This window comes from Lissotriton helveticus, chromosome 5_1 (assembly GCF_964261635.1).
Source record: "Lissotriton helveticus chromosome 5_1, aLisHel1.1, whole genome shotgun sequence".
Taxonomy (NCBI): Eukaryota; Metazoa; Chordata; class Amphibia; order Caudata; family Salamandridae; genus Lissotriton; species Lissotriton helveticus.
The window spans coordinates 986,059,693-986,079,692 of record NC_136065.1 but is presented as its reverse complement, the minus strand read 5'-3'; the positions used below and the strand labels follow the sequence as shown (position 1 = coordinate 986,079,692).

Below are 20,000 nucleotides of genomic sequence, written 5' to 3'. Positions count from 1 at the left end.
CATTGGGCCTTAATTATCACACAACTGAAAAAGAGAAACTATATAACCACCAAAAGAGGGGCACGTGGCTTAAAAGGCTAATGTAGATGGACAGAGCCAACAACCAATATAAAAGTATTCTCCTCGTTCTGGTTTAATGTGCCATACTGCTCGTGGTGTGCTGTGGTTTGATGAGTAAAGTGATGCTTCAACAGGTGAATATTTCAACTAGAAGCAGCAATGCATTTCAGCAAAGAATACATGTGACTGTTTCTAATTAGCCAGGAATCAATGCATTAATGTGGTCATAATGCTCTGGTCCTCCAACAGAAAAGAGAAAAATTCATGAAATGATAGTAGTCTATCCATGAATTGAGCAAGGAAATGGTCACCTCTGGTGGCCCACTTGTGAATATGGGCCCTAAGAACCACAGTGTGAATGAAGTGTAGTGGCAATGTTAGTCATAAGTCTCAATATTCAATGCTATGAGGATTGTTGGCAGTCTCCTTACATCCAGCTTAGCTAATGTGTATGTAACATGCTCAGAGCACATTGGTAGGCCTCTGCTCACAACGTCCAAAATATCTACACTTTTTGGTTGATTTACAAAAATGGCATACTTGTCATCCGACTGCCTGCAATAAAGCCATTCCTTGCATGGCCTTATCAATAGTGGTTTGGCTGCCAGGCAATTGTGAGTCTGGCCGAACTGAAACTAGATGGAATAGGTGGTGGCTGTTACCCTTGCTGGTTCTATGGATGCTGGTTCTATCTGGATCTATAGAAGACCTGCACACATGACTCAGCTTCCCTCATTGGCTTACTACAATTGGTGCAATAGAAATGTCTGAAGGCTGAGAACAGATGCTGTGGTTTTTATCCCAGGAGGCACTAGGTGAAGGATAGTGTGCAGTGGTCAGACACACCGTGGGAGAATTGGATGGTATCATACTCAAATCCTCTATTATACCATCTGGCAAAGATCAGCAGGATGATAATGCATTGGTGGAAAACCATCAATTTTGATACAAGCCACTGGGTTGGTGGATCACGACGGGCAGTCGTGGGCACCTGCTTGTGCAGGCATGCACAAAGGTGAAAGTTACTTTCTGTGTCTTCGGAAGCATTTGTTTATGCATTACAAAATATGTAGAGTAGAGAAGAACAAACTTATATTGTTACAATCAAACATTTTTTAATGATGAGCATACTTTCAGCCTTCTTATCCACGTCTACCATCCATGATTCTCCAGTGCATTTTTACACTGTCAAGCACAAGACCATTTTGTGATTTCCATAGATTGTATTGTTGCCTAATTCACCTCTCTGGACTTGTTCAGATATTACTTCCTTGATAAAGACGCAAGGGAGGAAAAAGATAAATCTTTCTATAGAGAGCAGCATGCAAACTCCTATGCTCCCCACTAACATTCTATCCTCTGTAAACCGTTTGTGCTGCCGTTAATGGGATTGATACGAAAGACAGACACTACCTTCCATTTCTTTGAGAAGAAGGCCTTCATCCACCTCCCAGTCAGAGGAACACATAGCCACACTATACTGTTTCAAGGTAACATCTATACATGTTCAAACCTGGAATATTAAATATCAAACTACATGAACAATCCATTGGGCTATTTCACCTCATTCAATCTTCAACACAGATGCCCCTTAGAAATCGGTTTCTGACAAACTATATCACATTTAACAAAACTAGAAAAACCCATTTACATTCATAAAAAAATATATAACTAAGAATTTCGATGTGACCAATGCAGTTTTCTTAAAATTTAGATCACTACACAAAGTCCAAACCTATGTCCATCGATAGTGGTCATGGGTTCTCTAGTGAGCTCTGCCAAAGAATCTTTGAAAACTCTCTGTGACACCCCTCATGAAGCTATTCAGCATTCTAAAGCCAGCTCAAAATGTTCATAGTTATTTAGCAGCTGTTTTACAACATCCTCTTATCTTCAAATCTTGCTTTTTTAGGATCCTGCATGGACATCCTAATAAAGCTGAAATTAGGTGTAAAGTACTTTATGTGACAGAGCGATCCGTTGTTGAATCCTTTCACTCAATATCTATGTAAATGTTCTAAGGTTTCAATCACACTTATCAAGGTGCTTCCAAATTTGCAGCAATGAAAACCGATGCATAGGGAAATAAAATGATTCCGTGATGGTCACACAGTTCACTCAAATGGAGAATATGGAATTAGAACTCAAGCATGCTATCTCACAACTGATGACTTTGAGCGTGATTAACATGTAGTCAGAAACCCTGGCAGGTGTAGCAAAAAGCTGAGGGTTTACGAGATCTCCAAAGTTTAACACTATTTGCAGAACCATCGACATATGCCTGGGAAATCCATCAATGTAGTTTTACTCTTGTATGCTTGTTTTTCTGAACCATTTAAATATGGAACGTATTGTTCTGGGGAAATCCACACACGGAGTAATAGGTTAAATAAGAAATGTAACTTATTACTTGTGTCTGTTTTTTCACATTTGAAATAAGTTTAAGTGAGAGACTACTTATCCACCACATTGCCCTAAAATGGAGTTAAGCAATGCCACTTCTCACAGGCACAGCTGAATCTTTCAGATGTATGTTTAGTGGTGCATGGACATGTCGGAAAGGCATAGCATTTGTAATTGAACACAAAAAGCTATAACTCTGTGGGCGTTCAAATTATTTTCATTGATCCCCCAGACACTCCCCTGGGGACACCAGCTTTCCTACCTTCTGTAATATTTATGATTGCATGACACTTTGCAACCAACATCTGTGCATACACAGACACATCAATGCTAACTTTGGAATCGGAATCAGGGTTTTATGTATACTTTTTTCACGAAAATTCTATCTTATGTTACACATACAAATTTTGAGGCTTGCGCCCATAAACATTAAACTCTTGTACCTCCTCCTTATGTAATTGACTCCATACACTTGTAGCACCCTCAACTCCGGCAAACTCATTCGACTCTGACATGTGCTGCAATCCTTTACTACAGCATGTAAGCTATCTTCCCTCCATCCCCTTTGTACAAGTACTGATATCTTGAACTCATTACCTGCAAGCAAAACCTTCCTCTTTTAGGAGACAAATATAAAACTTACTTGACAAAAACAATACAATTACTTTGAAAATAGTTGACTTTCAAGGTTGAAAGGGCTATGTGAAATTAAGCAAATAAAAATGAACTAGTTGCATCTACCGTTGCACCAGGCTTTAATGAAGCAACAAAAAACTACAATACAGTTAGCACAATATGTCCGGATATAAGATTGCGTATCACTGAGAACTGTGGCATGTCCAGAATGCTACAAATACCACAAATGAATGACCCTGTTGAAACATCCGTGAATACAATGGGTCAAATGACCAAATGTGAATGATCGAAGCACTACTTTGCTCTTGCCACCCGGCTGCCAAGGTGAATCCTACGTGAAACCTTAAAGCACTTACATTTTAATGCAAATCTTCAAATCTACTTATACAATCCTACATTTATACATGCTCAAGGTTATAAGATCTGAATTTACTCTACAGCATGTTGAGTGTCTTTTTGTACTAGAGAATGATACAATGCCGAAGAGCACCTGAATAGCCGGTCTATTGTTCAATAGATAATTGGGTCATGGGAGCTACTTGAGCCCAGTGGCCTACACCACTGGAACCACATGAGACCTGCACATCCTTGAAGGGAATATTCCTTGCAAATTCTGATATTAAAAGGGAGTTTTCACAATCCCTGTGAAAAAAAAGATGAATCTTTATCAGCTGCTATGCCTCATATTGTACTTTTACACCTCTGTTCCAACTGTAAGTTTGACAAGTTCTTGCTCCCAAAACAAGAGCCTTCCCTAAAGCCAAACGATATGTGATTATTCGCTAAAAAAAATGTCATTAATTTACATACAAAATGAAGTAGTGATGCCCTTTGTGTACAGAAGGGACAGAAGTTCTTTCCCTCATAATTATTGTTACGTTTGATGTGTCTAAAGTCTGTTCAATGTATGAGGGAACAATGATGGAATTGCAGAATACCCATTTTAGATGCATTAAATCTAATTGGAACTAACTTGAATAGTTTGTGATTGTACTGAAAATCTGGCATGGATTTTTCATTCTTTGATGGGCACTCTGCATCTCGACCTGGCATGGCACATCAAATATGATAACACAGATAATGTTATATATCCTGTTTGTGCCTGACCCTAGATATGTACACATGTTCTCATTCTAAAATATAAAGCCGATTAAAACATAATTTGAAGATGGGGGCAATTTGTCTCCCTTGGTCATTACTTTTGGAAGTCAGACCTGGATGTCATTACTGAGCAACAGCTCTGTTTCTATGCAAATGGTTATTTCAATGCGCTTAAGAAGAGCTAAAGAGAGAGGGGGTGAGCAAGGGTAGGATTTTCTCTGCAATGGGACTGTTCTTTCTCACCAGATGTGTAACCGTGTTTCGTCTTTCACAAGCGACAAGCTGGAGCCGGCTTCTTCCGTTAGCCGGGTCTATGCTACATGTCTTACAACAACATGAATGTGAGCCCCTTCCTTTCCACACATGTTAAACTCATTTCCTAGCGAATTCCTTCAAAAACACTGCATTGCACGCCTATCTCTGTCTTCTGAAAACAGTTAGCTTTTGCATTGAATGGCAATAAAAAACGGCCCGTTTCTTTTATACACTTTAATATGGTAGAACAACGTTATTTATAAATTAAAAATGACACGAACATGCTTTGTTTTCCCCTTTCTCGTGTGCATTTTCCGCTTGTCAAACACTGTTGTCATACCAAAGGAAATGTTCCTTAGCCAAAGAACGTATTATATATTTTTAGAAAGTTTCATCCAAAGTAGTTTTGATCTAGCAGTATGTACACCAGTGTTTGGATACGGATGATTGAGCACTTTTTAATTACATTCTTAAAGCTTATACACCATCTCACACATCTGCAACTTAAGCGTCAGCCTCCCCAGCTCACTCTTTTTAACAATGAAGCCCACTGCTACATTTTCTTTTGATTATTAAATGCTTTAATATATTTATTTAAACATGGACATAATATCACTGTCTACCTGCCCCAAAACAGAGTTAGAAAGAACTTTTCGGAGATGCATATACATAGATAAATAAACAAGAGGGCCTTGTCTGGGGCTGGTATGCCGGCTCCCCGCGTGAGGGGAATGGTTTTGATTTGCTTAGAGTGTAAACTCTAGAGGTTCTGCCAAGTACAGGTTAAGCTCTCTGAGTTTTCACTTCCTGCAGCCTGGCCTGTCAATCACAAGCTGGTCTCCGCGGTGACGAGGAAACTAGACCCTTAACCTCCAGTGCCCCTTTCCTATAACCCCTGCCCTATAAACAGAGTAAGATAAATGATTTTACATTTTAGAAGTGCAACTTGATGCTACGTCGTAAACACTAACTTCGGAATCATCCTACATTGCGCCGTGTTTGCTTTCCGTAAACAAAGACCATGCTTTGAAACACAACTTTCCTTCTCTGTCTTCTTACCCATACAATGTGTGATGGCATTGTTTCCAAATCACAGCCACTGTCAGATAAGAATTATTTACTTCCTGGAAGCATGTGCTGCGGAACTGTGAATGTGGCAGATTTTTCCACACACTGAGGCAATTCATCAAAAGCTCCCTAGGAAATTACAGGCTCTGGCATTATCTTTGCTCTTCACGTGATAAGGTTGAAACAGAAGCAGGGCATGGTTTGTGTCAGGATACCACTTGGTGTACAGTTTTTGACAGCTTGGGTGCAGCGATCCCAACTCCTTTACTCTTGTGTAGAGGCCCGTACAGGTCTCCTACACTGCTCTGCAGTACAGAAACACAGCTGTCTGTGCCCAGGACCTTGGCATTCCAGCTATGCTCGTTACATTTCACAACAGCAGAGAGTTGAGCTGCTATGGAAGTCGTGTCTGATTTGTTCAAGGTCTATCCCTTGCTTAGAGGTTTGTGTATGTATAAAAGTCTCTCTATTATGTTACATTGATGAATTGTAATAGCTTATAAGGTGGAACTGTTGGCCCCTATTGAGTCACCTAGGTGGATCAAAAAGGAACAGTATTCACCAATAACGCCTGAAACTTGTAGGTGGTGCAAACTGAACAGAAGCACCAAGATGTTGGGTATTCTTGTTGACTAGCCGTAATCTAAATATTTAGTCCATTTGATTGCTGCGGTGTTTGAAATATTGATTCCAAATGAATAATATGAATTGTACAGAAGGGTTTAGCTGGGGGCACAGTGTTTGCAGAATGGCACCGTGACAGCATTTCAATTACCTTACTTTACAGAACTGTCTGTTGCCAAAAATATCTTGCTATTTAAAGATGCATTCAGTCTGCATGAGCGTGTATACTTTATTAAATAGGTGTTTGAACAGCAACCGTTTTCCCCTCTGAGTAGCAGGGGCTGTTTTTTTTAGTTGTAAATAAGTGAGATATTCACTGCTAGTCAGATAGCTATGTTCTGGCCAGCGATGTATTCCTTGCAGTCACATCCATTAATCAGTATATACTACAGCCTTTAAATCGGTGCCAAATTTCTAACACAAGAGTAGCAAAGGGCTGTTTACACAGAAAAATCATAATTTATTAAAACGTTCCTTCAACCAAATAACACCTCATGAAGCAAAATCATAGCAGAATGAAAAGCAGGAAGGCTGTGGGGCCTGTTTCATAATAACTGTGCAGTTCTTAAGAAATTCGGTGAAGGAAAATTAACATTAAACTGTATGTTTTCATGAAATTATGCAGATGCAATGACAACTTGTCATTTAAGAAGTTAATAAACAATCACGTTTTGCAGGTTATCCAAATGCTGCTGAATAGAAAACCTTGAATCCTTAAATGATGTGTAATTAAAATTATTTAGAAAAAACTGCTTTGGCAGGCCAAGGCTTTGCCAAAATGTAAATGACATTAAAGAAGACAATGAATTTAATTTTATTTAATGTCCCTTTTTGCAGATCCTCATTTACATAGCATTTTTAACAAAAGCGTTGACCTTATAAATGCTGGCATTTGTACAGCTTCTGCAGACTTGGATTTAATCATGCTTTCACAAAGCCATGTGGGAGAAAGCTTTAAGTTCTCTGGTTGGATGTGGGGAAGGAATAAAAACACTGGGCCTGGTCAAATGTTTATCCTCCTCGCTTCAGAAAACAACCTGACAAGAAGATGCAAAGGGCTAGGGGAATAAGCCATTGCTGTGTGCAAAGCTTGGTAATAATCATACATAATCGTTTGGAAATATAGCTAATAAAAAATATAATGAGTGTTCAGCAAAATCGGCATTAGGCCCAAATTACATGATATTAATACTTGAACAGGTGCAGAGAGGCGCTGCAAATGAGGTAAATGAATAAAATGTCCCAGAGCACAACTGTGCGCACTGACAAAAAGTCAATCACATGAATAATTCAGTGACTAGGACTGCCAGCAAAGGTCATCGTTCTGTGACCTTTGTGACAGGAAGTGAAAGGAAACACTGTTGACAAAAAAAACTCCAATCAGTCTGCAGCCACTGTTCTGCAATTACTAAAGGTGTAAACCCAAAGTTTACAACCTATGACTTGGAAACCATTGCCATAAAATTCATTTTACAAGTGTTAGCCTTCTCGCATTGCCTTTTGCTGGAAATAATTTTGCACGTTCGCATAGGGAAGATTGAATAAAAATACAATTTGCTGTGGCCTTGCTGGAAACAATGGCAATTATGCATAACATCTGAGGTCAGTCGAGAAATATTTTAGAGCCAACATGGTGAAATTTTGCAGCAGCTGTTATATATGACAAAACTTTTCTCCCCCACCCCTAAAACCCACGCCATTCCAAACTCTGAATGAAAGAAAATGAGATAAACAGATGTCTGGCTGCCTTACAAGGACGCAGGACACACTTGGAATGATAAGTTTCCTAAACTCTATATAATAATGCCAGATAGAATTGGGAGGGGGAGTATTTACTGCTGGCGGAGATGCCAATAAGCAGGGCACTATGATAGTACCATCTGGAAACCCGTTGCAGAGCATGCTATCCAGATTACATCGCAAGCACATTTAATGTGCCCCAGCACTTCTGCCTCTACTTTACGGCTCTGGGCTGCTCTCTGTTGTGACAGTAACCCAATCCCGGCTCTACCTCTTGGTGCACAATCAGTCTTTTCAGTTTTCAACAGTTGAAAACTGGGCCTTCCTTCTTTTTTTTTTGCTTTAATCGATGTCAAACAACCAACTGAAAGTCAAGAAGAGAACATGACCAGGAATTTCTGTGGGTTGTGACAGTGAGCACTGCTCTGACACAGTAGACCCACTTTAGCGAGTAGTGTGTTTTTGGTTTAGGACTTACACCGTCACCCCTGTAATCATTTGCAGCCACTGGAATGCAGGGGTGAAACAGGATAGAATTATCTGTGTGGGGCTGCGATATGTAGACAATGGGTGCTCCTAATGAGGAACATCTGCTTTTGTGTTTTCCCAGAAAACATTGTTCCACTGTGAAAGTGATACCCCCGCCACTTTAAACAATAACATAAAGATAGTACAGGCCTGTCCTTTTCTTACATTGAAACTGCATTAAGCAAATCCGGTTTCCGCCCAAAAAAGTCACTGTGCAGTTCTTTTTTGATCCTGTTTTCACTGTACTTTTGCATGTCGATTGACTTCTCTGCAGAACTTGTGTTCCTAGTTACAGTATAATTAACTAAAATTCTACATCACACTGTCCTCTTCGCATGATTTATATTCAGTGTTTTGTAAGAAAAAATTGATGACAATTAAAAACATGGGCAGTGGATTAATGGGTTTGACTCCCTATTTTTCTGGTTTCTCAAATTTGATATTGTACCAGAGAGTGCACAATTCATACAATTTAGAAGGGGTCTCATTGAATGTTCATATGAGCAAATGGATACTCCAGATTTTAGTAGGCTTGCATGTACTTGTTAAGACTGTTGTGTTGACAAAGGGTGATATTGTAGTGGTTACTAATGGTTGAACTTGAATAGATGTGAATCGATGGATTGCAAGTCCATAGGATAATATTTATATCCTGAGGGAAAACTTGCAAAATGTGCAAAGCTCTCGCTCCCCAACCCATCCACTGACCAATAAATAGGTTAATCACGTTGTGTCTAATGCTTTGCAGGCCAACAACTCAAATGCCCACACTCTTGAAAACCCAAGATTAACCTAGCGAGATCTGAGTAACCTTGTGCATGCCCTTCTGTGATTCAATGTTGTTAACTCGCATACATGGTGTGGTATTGACAACCTTGCAAGGTATAAAAACCTGATCCAGGAAGCAATGTTCTTAAGGTGAAACACTTTCATGTTTCCCTATTTTAGCAAATGAATGCAATCTGTATATTATTTTCCCATTTGCGTATCTCATTTTCTGGACCTTGTTAAACTTTAGCTTCTGGACTCTTTTTGAAATTGCATTAGGTTACACTGCATTTTCTTTAAAAGAAAAAGTATGCTATCAGTTGTTGAAATTGTGTCTTGAAACTACTCTATGCAACATGGTATGTTGACAAATACCAACTCCTTTGATAAATAAGCAAATAATGATGCTTTGCAGTTCAGCTGATAAAAAGTATATTTATCTCAAAATGAGCTACACAGAAGATTATCAAAATTGCTATCTCTTTAAATGTCGAAGCGGAGCAGATTTTTCATCAATAATTAAGATCTCTAAAGCAGTTATGCTACGCGTAAATGGAGTTCCAATCTTCCTTACTCAAATAAACATGGTAAATCCATTAACCAAATGTTTCTTTTTTTTTTTTGCATGAGACACTTCTGGAATATCAAATTATAAGAAGCTTTGTTTGCTTTAAAGCAGTGAGAAATGTTCTAATTTGTGGTGGTGGCGAGGATTTGCAGTGATCCCCTCAACTGTAACTTTACTGTAAGATATGTGAAAGACCACGCGCTTGTCACCAAAATGTGCAATTTTTCAACGTATTATTTGTGTACACTGTTAAAAGCATGCAGCATGTACCATTGTTGAAGTATCAAACACAGGCTGAAGAAAGAATGCATTCATCTTGTGTCTTAATAAAAGCTCAATCTGCCCTAATTACTAACCAAATACATTTATCAAAAATGTCCACTTTCATGTTTTAAGACTAATATCTTTCAAAAATCACATATTAGACTTGACAACCCTCCCACAATAGACAAACACAAACATGTATGCGAGCAGGGCGCCTACGAATGTACAAATCAAAAACGAGGTGACCAATGTAACTGACAAAGCAACAAGCAATCACTGCATCGGTCTGACACACTCAAGGAGTGTATGACTGGGAGCCTACAGAAGGCTGAATGCACAAACGGAGGCCTGGAACAACCCCAGAGTGAAGGCAACAACTGGTCGCTCCTATTTGATTACTAATAAGAGAGATGTCCCTTGTGTGAGATACCAAGCATTCTCCGCTAAGCAAACAGCTATTCTAGCTAGTTAAACATTAGCATTGCTCCCCATTGGTGGGACATATTTCTGTGGCTTAACAGGGGGACTTTTACAGAGTTTATTTTGCAGTCATCCTGCAACAAAATTAATAGCGAAAGGGGTAAGTGAAATGATAACTACTGAAACCAATATCCTGCTGCAACCTAAGCCATGTTTCACAATTCCAATGCCAGGCACCCCTCTCTCTCTCGAATATATATTAATCGGTGCCACCAGTTCCAGCGCAAATAATCAATCAACAGCTCAGTGACAAATAATCATCTGCAAATGTCTATCAAATGTAATATGAGTCAATATTTGGCAATAAAGTGTCTGCTAAGCATCAACAACTGAGCGTGTGAACCATCAGATCCTTGTGAAAACGTGGTGCAATGCGAGGAAAGGAATGATAATTGCAATTAAAGTGACCATGTTAATTAGTGAAGTACAACATGCCCAAACGATGCCACTTTTGCTTTGTTATACTCATATTCGATAACAAGAGAGAAATGTGAAATCGCCATAGGGGATACATATACATAGACACATACACAACTCTGGCACTGAGCTTTGAAAGAGCGCGCGTGCACGTAAACCACAAACAATAGCACACATGTGGTAAAAGGCAGCAGGCGTTATTGACATGATGCCTGCCTGGATTTAAGGCCAGAAACTATCTGTGCGTGCAGTCGTGCTGACGGGAGGAGCTGTGCCAGATGAACCCGCTTCCCTTGACAACTTGCAAGCAATTACCGAATCCCCACAGAGGCGGCCACCGGGTTTCCAAGTCAACCCACCTGTGCGCGCCAACAGCAGAGGACAACAACTGGTGCAGGACCAAGAATACACCGGCGCCAGACTGCAAGGCTGCGGAGCAACAGAGGCGGGACAGGGCCCCTTCTTACCTGTCTATGATCACGGGGTCTGACGGGGTTTCATTTCTGTTGCCACAACTTTTCTTGTCACAGCATCGGCTGCAAAACAACGTGGAAAAGGAATTTCAGAAAGTGTCCCTGTTTGGATAAACAGTCTCACTGGAGGTGTGTATTAGTATTAACATTCAGTATTGTGGGCCTATGCAGTGCTAGCAAAAGGGTGAACAATTCATTGAACCAAAGAGAAACAAAAAAGACATATCCAGAGGCATGGCACATTGGCATGTGTTTTACTAGCCACAGGGTGAGAGGAGCGGGTACTACAATTGTATGGCGAGCCCCAGACAATAAACGTATACATAAATCGCCAGGCTCAATCTTTAAAACAGTGTTGTTGTGGTGTTTGCCTATGCAGTGAACCGAGGGGATGGGGGGCAGGAGGCCTGGGAATAACTTTTTCACAGCTTCGGCTTTTTGTTTACCTCTAATTGTCAAGCTGTTATTTCTGGAAAATATGCAAGATGCCACCTTTCAACCAGCATTTCTTTCGGCGTTTTATTAATTATAACCACAAATGCACGCAGTCGTCTCCCACAAATTTCCGCTGCGCCTCCTCTAAGCCCAGCCTCTCTATTGTGGGGACTTTAATTAAAACAAAAATGTACGAAAATGTTATGCTTCTTGCATTTGGAAAAAAAGCATACTTGTGTAATGGTTACATGTCTAAATTAGCTAAATTAACACCATATGGTGGCAAAGTATATAAAGCCTTTTAAAGCTGACAGCTAAAGTGATTAAAGAAAAGTCTGCAGTCTTCCACTTACAGCTTAAATCACATCTGCGCACTTTCTATGTTAATTGCGCTACATGCAGAAGTGAATAATAAAGAAATTCCACTTTATTGGTTGTAATTCATATTTATTGCCTGATATGAGAAAAAGTCAGCCTTTGTATATTAGTGCCGTAACTGCATGTCTGCTCAGAAGTGGCATTTAGGCAATAAGCATCTTAGCGAGGCACAAAGTGTGCCCCTCGGAGTGTGTAGCCCCGAGGTGTGCGCAGGCTCCTGCAATATGGCATCTACGCCTCACGTGCCGCACGCGCCAAGGAAATGACGCATTTTTTATTCGCCACGCGGGGGTGAAAACTCTCGTGGTAGTTAGGAGGGGGGAGGGGGGGAAGGTGGGAAATTGCTCTTCTGACAGAGATCGCAAGTAATGCGCCTGCTCTCTAACAACAATATGAACAATGCAAGCACTGCTCTGGGGGAGAGGTTAACTGACAGTATCAGAATCCAATTCTCACATACATGAGCTCTATAATAAGTACAAAAGAGTTTCCTTTTTTATCAATAACAGGCAATTGTATCTCTCAGGATGTGAGTGCTTCTGCAGGATGTAGTAAAATGATGCTGGCTGATCTTTGACTCCTGTTGCTTCGGTGACAGCAGCCTCGGCTCTGACTGGCTCAGTGTGTGCTGTGCTGCCTTCGCACAGGCAGCACGCAGCGGCGCTTCGCTGCTGGGCTTTTGTTTTTGTCTTATTCAAAAATGATTCCATCATCCACTTGTTTACTTTCCAGGTAGGCATCCCAGCTGACGAGTTACAAATGGGTTCAACTGGAGTCAACAGGGAGGAGATTGGACATAAAGCGACCGCAGAAAAACAAAATACCAGTTTATGTCTTGAAACTGGGCATTAGCCTTTAATTGTGTATGTTCTTTTATGTTTAAGTGTTTTAATCAGAAGTAAATATTGTAATTCTTCTTGGCATGTGTGCCTCCTTGTTCAAAGTCTCATACTGTGTCCAGTAGAAACCCATTCACAATTAGTCAGATGGAATGTCTAACAGAGTGGATGGTATTACTATAAATACTCCTAAATACCAAAGCATAACGTTCATGTTGAAGTATTGTAAGCGATAGCAGAGACATGCATACGAGGCAGAGTCTGGTGTGACCACACACAGTATAGTGTTTTCTGGGAATATGTTGTAATGCCAGCAGCTATGTCTTGCACTTTTGACCTACAAGTGAAGTCACTTCTTACCTGCACATGATCTCGTGCGTCAGGAGCACTCTGCACATCTCGGGGTTCTTGTCTTGTCCTTCATAGATGATGGCCTATTGCAACAGAGAGGACAATCACTGCTTGCATTATTTGTTTTTATAAAATACAACTGAAACATACTGTCATTTTAGAAAGGTAACAATGACACTGTTAGAAGGCACACGCCAGTTTATTCCTCCCACAGCTGGGCGAAATGATAAGTCAACTCTTGTCCAGACACCACTTCCGGATAAGGCCCTGTCTGTTGCAAGCGCGAGCATTTAAACATAAGCAAAACATCTTTAGCCAGGAAAACACCAGCAGTTCTACATCCCCCAACCCAAACCTGCTTAAACATACCAGAGGACGAGTTCCCCCAAATAAGACCCCGTGGGCATGGTGAGGAGGCTCTCCCCGCTTACGACGGTCTGCGTGAAAGAGGATGCACAGAAACTCTCAATTTTCCTGGCAGCTTGTGGAAAATCTACTTGTGCGCAAGAAAGAAGCTGGGCTGGTTTTCTTTTCTTTACTGTAGGCATTAGCGTTAATTGTGTTTAGAAGAAATGTGGCTTCACGTTTTCAAACTAAAGCTTTGCTTTCTGTATATCTCTTATTTACTCTTTTTACACGAGACATTTCAATGGCGCGAATCTCCCACATCCGCTCAGACTGTGGTGTGACCGTCAAGCTTGTCCCCACATAAATGTGTTTTCAATTCACGTTGGTCTAAACATTTTTGTTCGGCCGCGTTTTTAAGCTGAGCCGTATACAGTGAAACGGAGACCCTCGTACGAGCAATAAAAAAGTGTTGTGGTAAAATTATTCCAATTAGAATGAATTAGTGCTAAACTTCACGTACCCCCCAAGGGTTGAATTACCTGACCTCACAAAGGGACGCCTGTTTTCATCAACGCCAGTAAAAAAAACTAAACTAAATGTAGGCGTTGCTGTAGAGTTCACATATACAGTTCTATAACTCGGTGCGACATTAAAACGTGCTTTTTTGAAGGTTATCTGTCCTTCTTAATGTTGTAGAACAAAATATGACACTCAACTACAAGTCGAAGCTGAGAGGGAAACGTGTCCTTTTCACTATGTGTAATAGCAAAGCATGTTTGTTTATAACAGATAGCAGTTGCTATAAGACCTTCTATTGAAATGTATTTGTTAAATCTTTGAATTTTACATTCAACAGCTGTGTATAAATGTGTTATACATACACCATATTTACTTTAAACACTGGCAGTTGTGCTTCCAACGACTGCACATCAAATGCAGAATACCTCCGTAAATTGTGTCCGATTATATAAATACAGTGCTATGCATATGCACAGGAATAGCTACATGGTTTAAATTGCATGGGACGTAAAATGAATTTACTTCTCGGTTTCTCTGATAAAAACAGAAGCGGGTTTAGCGCCTTTTGGTATTCCAGACGTGTTCACAGCAATATGGTTATTACTGGATGATATTTAGTAAGATACTGCTAATGGGCAATCTGGTGTTTATTTTGAAACTGCTAACAATGATTTTTCTTGGGTAAAAAGGCAGTGTGTCTGGGAGCACGGCTGAGTGGGTTTTGAGCATAGGCTCAGACAGATGGCGTGGAGCTATAGGTGCGCTCGCCCCTCGCAGTCTGCCTGTGGTTCGCCGGCAGGGGCTGGCAGCCGGTGCTGCCTAAGCAGCCTAAGTAGGCTCCGGTTCTGGCCACGGAGCGCAGGCCGTGTGAGTGCTGCCCTCCCGTGGGGAATCCTTCCTGTGCTACCTCTGCGTGGGAGCCCCTGGAGAGGCAAGTTTCAGGCACCCAGAGGAAAGGCAGCTTGTCTGCTCTCTCATGTCCTCTACACCCAAGGAGTAAAACGGCCGGGCCCCAGTAAAAAAAACTAAAAAAATAAACATCTCCACGACATCCCATTGAGAATCATTCCCAGAGAGGACCATCCACATAAGCACCAGACAGGACAATATGCCTGAACCTCTTAAGAGGGGTACCCCTATAAATCCCCATGGAGGAGAATCCTCAGATAGGAGAATCCACATAAATCCCCGGTGGGGAGGGAGGCATGAACATATAGTTTAATAGAGGAGCACCCCCAATAAATTCCCAGAGGAGCATCCAGTGAAAGGAGAATACACTGGAACACAATAAAAGTCCATGACCCGTAAAGAAATGTGGACAATTAATTGTTTAAGCCTGGACGGTTAAAACAGAAGCATTTTGGCATAAAAATATCGAGTAGCCCATCTAAATAGGTGATGACAGTTATGTTCTTGTCATTCAGAAAGGAATAGCCCCTACTCGTTCACAGAGCGGCCCTGGGCACCACCGACAACAGGGCGCTTGCTGCCCCGGTGGCCACTGGCGGGGTGGGCCCCGTTACCCCAAGAGTTCCCTCCCTAACCCCACCCCAGGCAGCCAAAGTCGTACTCTGATTTAGCCGCCCCTCTTCTGAGCGCGAGCCTCTCGCTGACGGCGGTGCGCACTGCGTGACCCCGTGACCCGTGCGCGCAGAGGTCACGTCACCCGCGGCCGGCAGACCCCGAGGGAACGTCTGGAGGCGTAGAACCCTCCTGTCTCGCGACGCCCAGACCCGGAAGAAGGGCATGGACAGAGCCTGGTGGGCTTCAAAGTTTTGAGGCGCCCTTCTGCAGAAACACAAACACAGCATCGACGTGATGCCTCCGAGCTGTCAATACTGATCCCAGCGAGGACCTGTCCTTGCCAGTGATCAATAATACAAGACCCGCCGAGGGTTGGGGGCACTATTGACGGTTTTACAGTAGCATGCATTGGCAAGTACAATAACCCCAGCTGCCAATATTGGAGAGTGCGAACACGGCCCCTCTCCCTCTTGTGCGGGAACAAAGGCGGAAGCGGGACAGGCCTCCCGGCTGTCAGCCCAGCGGCTGCTTTTCCTAAGAGGGGCCGGTGTCAGGGGTCACCCCGGCTGCGCAGCCACCCTCTGGCACTGCAGGGCAATGCTGCTGGGATCCCTTCTGGAGCCGTGTCGCTGACAGTATGATTTAAAACACAAATTTAGGAAATATCCAAGTCCTTCGACCTCTGAGATTCTGGTAGGCGCTAGCCACAGTCCCTGCTCCTGTACATGCTGTGTTCATGTGCCCCCTCTAAAAATACAAAATAAAAGACGAATGCTATGGAAGAGTCTGCCATGCGGGTCACGTTCTGCGAGCTCGGTACTGTGGTCGCAGAACTCGCCTGTGGCTCAAATCAGTTCCAGCGCCTCCGCCGAATCGGCGTATTTATAAGTGATTTATTTTTTATTTTGTAGCACAAACAGAAATCCATAAACTGTCGGTTCAGCGCCATTGACTCTTTGATCAGTTACAGGCTATTTTTTCTTCCGTCAGTGAGGGGAGATTAAACGCCTTTATTTCCAGCGCTGCTTCTGCAGCGAGCCACCGAGCTAAACGCACAATAAAAGTGTACTTAATAAATGTATCCCCCCTCTCTCGCACCGCTACTTCATTCGGCGGTCCTGAAACTTATAGCCGTCTATATAAGCCCCTTAATTAGGCGAAAGCGATTTCCGAAAACATTTAGGCTGCTCTGTACAAAAGGAAATAAACCCGCATTGTCAAGTCAAGAGCGCTCAGAGCCTAAAAGGGTTTCTCTCTGTAACCCATTCAAATAATTGCTGAAGGGTCGAACGCCTTCCTCTTTGTCACTGTGATTGTTCTGTGCCTGTCACTTCGGCTCGCCTCTGAAAGAGACGCACATTGTTCCACCACAGAAGGCGTTGAAACCTAACCTCATTTTTTGATCAAGGTAAGTAAAACTTTGTTTATAAATACAAGGAGGGGGAGACTGACACTCACACCGCGCGCTACGCTGAGCCCAGAGGAAGCAGCACACTTTGTCAAAATTAACGTGACACGAGGAGAGTTCGGAGAATACATCTGTAAACCTCATGTGCGCTTTGTTTTGTTGTTGGTAAAGGATGCACGGCGCTGAACGCTTCTACCTGAAGCGTTAAATTGCATGTTTAGCTCAGAACGTCTGGGAGAGACCTTTTTTGCTTAAACGGCGCGCAGACATTTGAATATGTCTCAATAAAGAATTATGCACCGCGGTGGGGAGTTAGCCTGTGATGAGGCTGTCTCGGTGTCGCCTGCTTATCTTTGGGGGAAGATGCACGAGGCGGGGTAAATAATTTAATAAGCCGCTGCGTGTAATTATGTTATTTACAAGGGCTGACAGAGGGTGGAAAGGGAAAAAAGGCACAAGAAGCAGCGGGAGCCGCGCTGTGCGGGGAGAGGACGGACGTCGGTGACCCCTGGAGCTTGCAATTTGAATTATGGAGATGGGGGCTGAGAGGTTACTCTGGGCTACAGGGGAACACGGTGACTTCTCACCTCGAACACATTTCACTTGGAAATCCAAATAAACGCATCGCCTCCTCACAAGGTGGGCGAAGGGATTTAAACATCAGGCGCTGAAGATTGTTTTTTTACATTTTCTTTGTGTATAAAGCAATATCGCTCAATAGGTTCTCAACTCAAATAATGTTATTAATAACCGCATGTCCCCTTTGCATTAACAGTCTGCGTCATGGGAAGCAGAACACAATGTGACCCTGACCCTTTTGGTAAAAGCATTTCCCACTTATTAAAAAACATTGTAAAGAAGCACGTGTCGCGCGATTTTAAGAGCATGGTGTCAACTTTGCCTGGCTATATCAAGTGAACCTAAAATGCCACAAGTTTGCAACACTGCCCTCCCAGTGAGGATGAGAAGCGCACCCTGCCCCAGCACCTGGACGCAAGTTCAACAAAGCTCTCACCTGTTTGGTCATTGAGTCTATGAGTCGAACATACAAGTCCTGCTCTGTCCTGACTCCTGCGGAAAGAAGGACACGGAAAGAAGCAGTTAGCAGAACTGTCGTATGTTAGAGGCAAATGTACGCAGCGCGCTAGAGCGGTTACTAACCGAAGAGAAGACGCGTGTACACAAATAAAAAGGCACGGGTTACAGTACACCGACTTAGAAACGTTACACATTGTTATCGGGGATGAAATAGACTGCTAACCAAAGTTGCTTTTTGTATAGTTTTTGTTTGTTTGTAGATTTATATAGCGCGAACTCGAAGGTATTGAAGCGCTTCACATTTTACATTCATTTTTTGATAAGCGCGTGAGATGGAGTGATTTGCCTAGAATCACAGGATGCTGAGCGGACGCCGAGGCTCGAACCCGGTTCCCCAAGTCCAAAGTCGGCAGCTCCAGCCCTAAGGCTACATCCTCTCCCACTTGTTATATCGCCAATTTTACAGTAGTTTTTCAATGCCAGTTCATGTGTGAATATAACACTGACATTTTATTTCCCAAATGCTCCCTCAGAGGAGAATGTAACAAAGTGAAGCTGGGGGCGTTATGCGCTTGGTTACAAACATGCTGCATTTGGCCACGTGAATGCGTTTACCCAAATGAATTTACTTTAATTTTAACAACTAAAATAAGTCACTTAAAAGTGATGTTGTGCTTGAACAAATATCGACCACTTCTTTTTTTTTTTTACTTTCCACTTCAAGAGCAACCGGTTAATCATGTGAAGCACCATCGACTTATCGATCGCTTATGCTCTGTTTTCGTTCCGTGCCATGAGAAGATTTGCGTTTACAGGCAGTGTGTGCCTAGCGTGCAGCCCCGTGCCCCTGCAGCCCTGTGAGAAGCAGGGGCTACCTTGCACCCCCCTGCCAACAACTTACCGTTACTGTACAACAGCTGCAGTTTATAGTGAATCCCATTGTTGGTTTTCTCACTGTTTGGCTCCTGGAAACAAGTGAAAAGAAGGCACCGGTTACCACACGCGTCACACCCCTCCCACGCCGCCCCTGTTCGCGCTTCTCGTTGCTGGAAAGTGCTTCCATGGTTTTTGGAGGACAGCTAACAGGTACCAACTTTTGGCATGGCGGGGACTGCAAGGTTTTATTCAATCTGGCGACAGCGGCCAATATTTTGAGGGTAATTTGGTAAAAGCCCCGCTCGCGAACCTTAAGCCAAATGAGCTCGGGCTGCACGTGGCGCGCCTCTGGAGTCCCTTTAGGGCTCAGAGCATCGCCGGAGCCCGGGCCAGGGCCATCCTTCATCACTTTAATCAGAAGTGAAATGTGGGCGCGGGCGCGCAGGCCGCCACTTACTTTATCTTTCTCCACAAAGTCCACAAAGGCCGTCCGCTCGATCTCCACCGGCTGCCCCTGCCGGTCGTACAGGGCCAGGACGAAGTGGAAGAAGTTCGACTTCCGGAGGTTGGACGGCGGCTGCTTCTCGAAGTGCGCCCGGGCCAGCCCCACGCCGCTGCGGGAGAAGAGAGGGAGAGAAGGGCCGTGGGTGAGGAGGAGAGATGAGACACCCAGCCGGGTGAGAGGGGAGAGGGGGCGCAGGGATGCACATTGGAAGGAGGCGAAAGGTCACCAGGAGAGGGTGAAAGGTGAGAGGGACTTTGGGACATGGTTGGGGTTAAAGACTGCATGGTGAAAGGAGGAGAGGGAATAAGGAAGCTGGTCTCGGCTATGTTATGCAGGGTGAAAGGAGGAGTGGGACTATGGGACACGGCCTGGGGGTACGGCCTGCTGGGCCAAG

The 20,000-nt window shown here is 43.0% G+C and overlaps 1 protein-coding gene across 14 annotated transcripts in view; it reads right to left on the bottom strand.

Moving 5' to 3' along the window:
* EBF3 (EBF transcription factor 3) overlaps positions 1-20,000 on the bottom strand; it is a 171,892-nt gene that overhangs the window by 148,815 nt on the left and 3,077 nt on the right. For all 14 annotated transcript variants that reach the window (XR_013594828.1, XR_013594829.1, XR_013594832.1 and 11 more), the window contains exons 2-6: positions 19,559-19,715; positions 19,127-19,190; positions 18,203-18,258; positions 13,398-13,471; positions 11,380-11,448 (exon numbers count right to left, since the gene is read on the bottom strand). Coding sequence is in view for 7 of the 14 variants with exons in the window: in XM_078643494.1 (XP_078499620.1) it covers positions 11,380-11,448; positions 13,398-13,471; positions 18,203-18,258; positions 19,127-19,190; positions 19,559-19,715 (420 nt within the window). In the remaining 7 variants the exon portion in view is untranslated. The remainder of the gene's footprint in view (positions 1-11,379; positions 11,449-13,397; positions 13,472-18,202; positions 18,259-19,126; positions 19,191-19,558; positions 19,716-20,000) is intronic.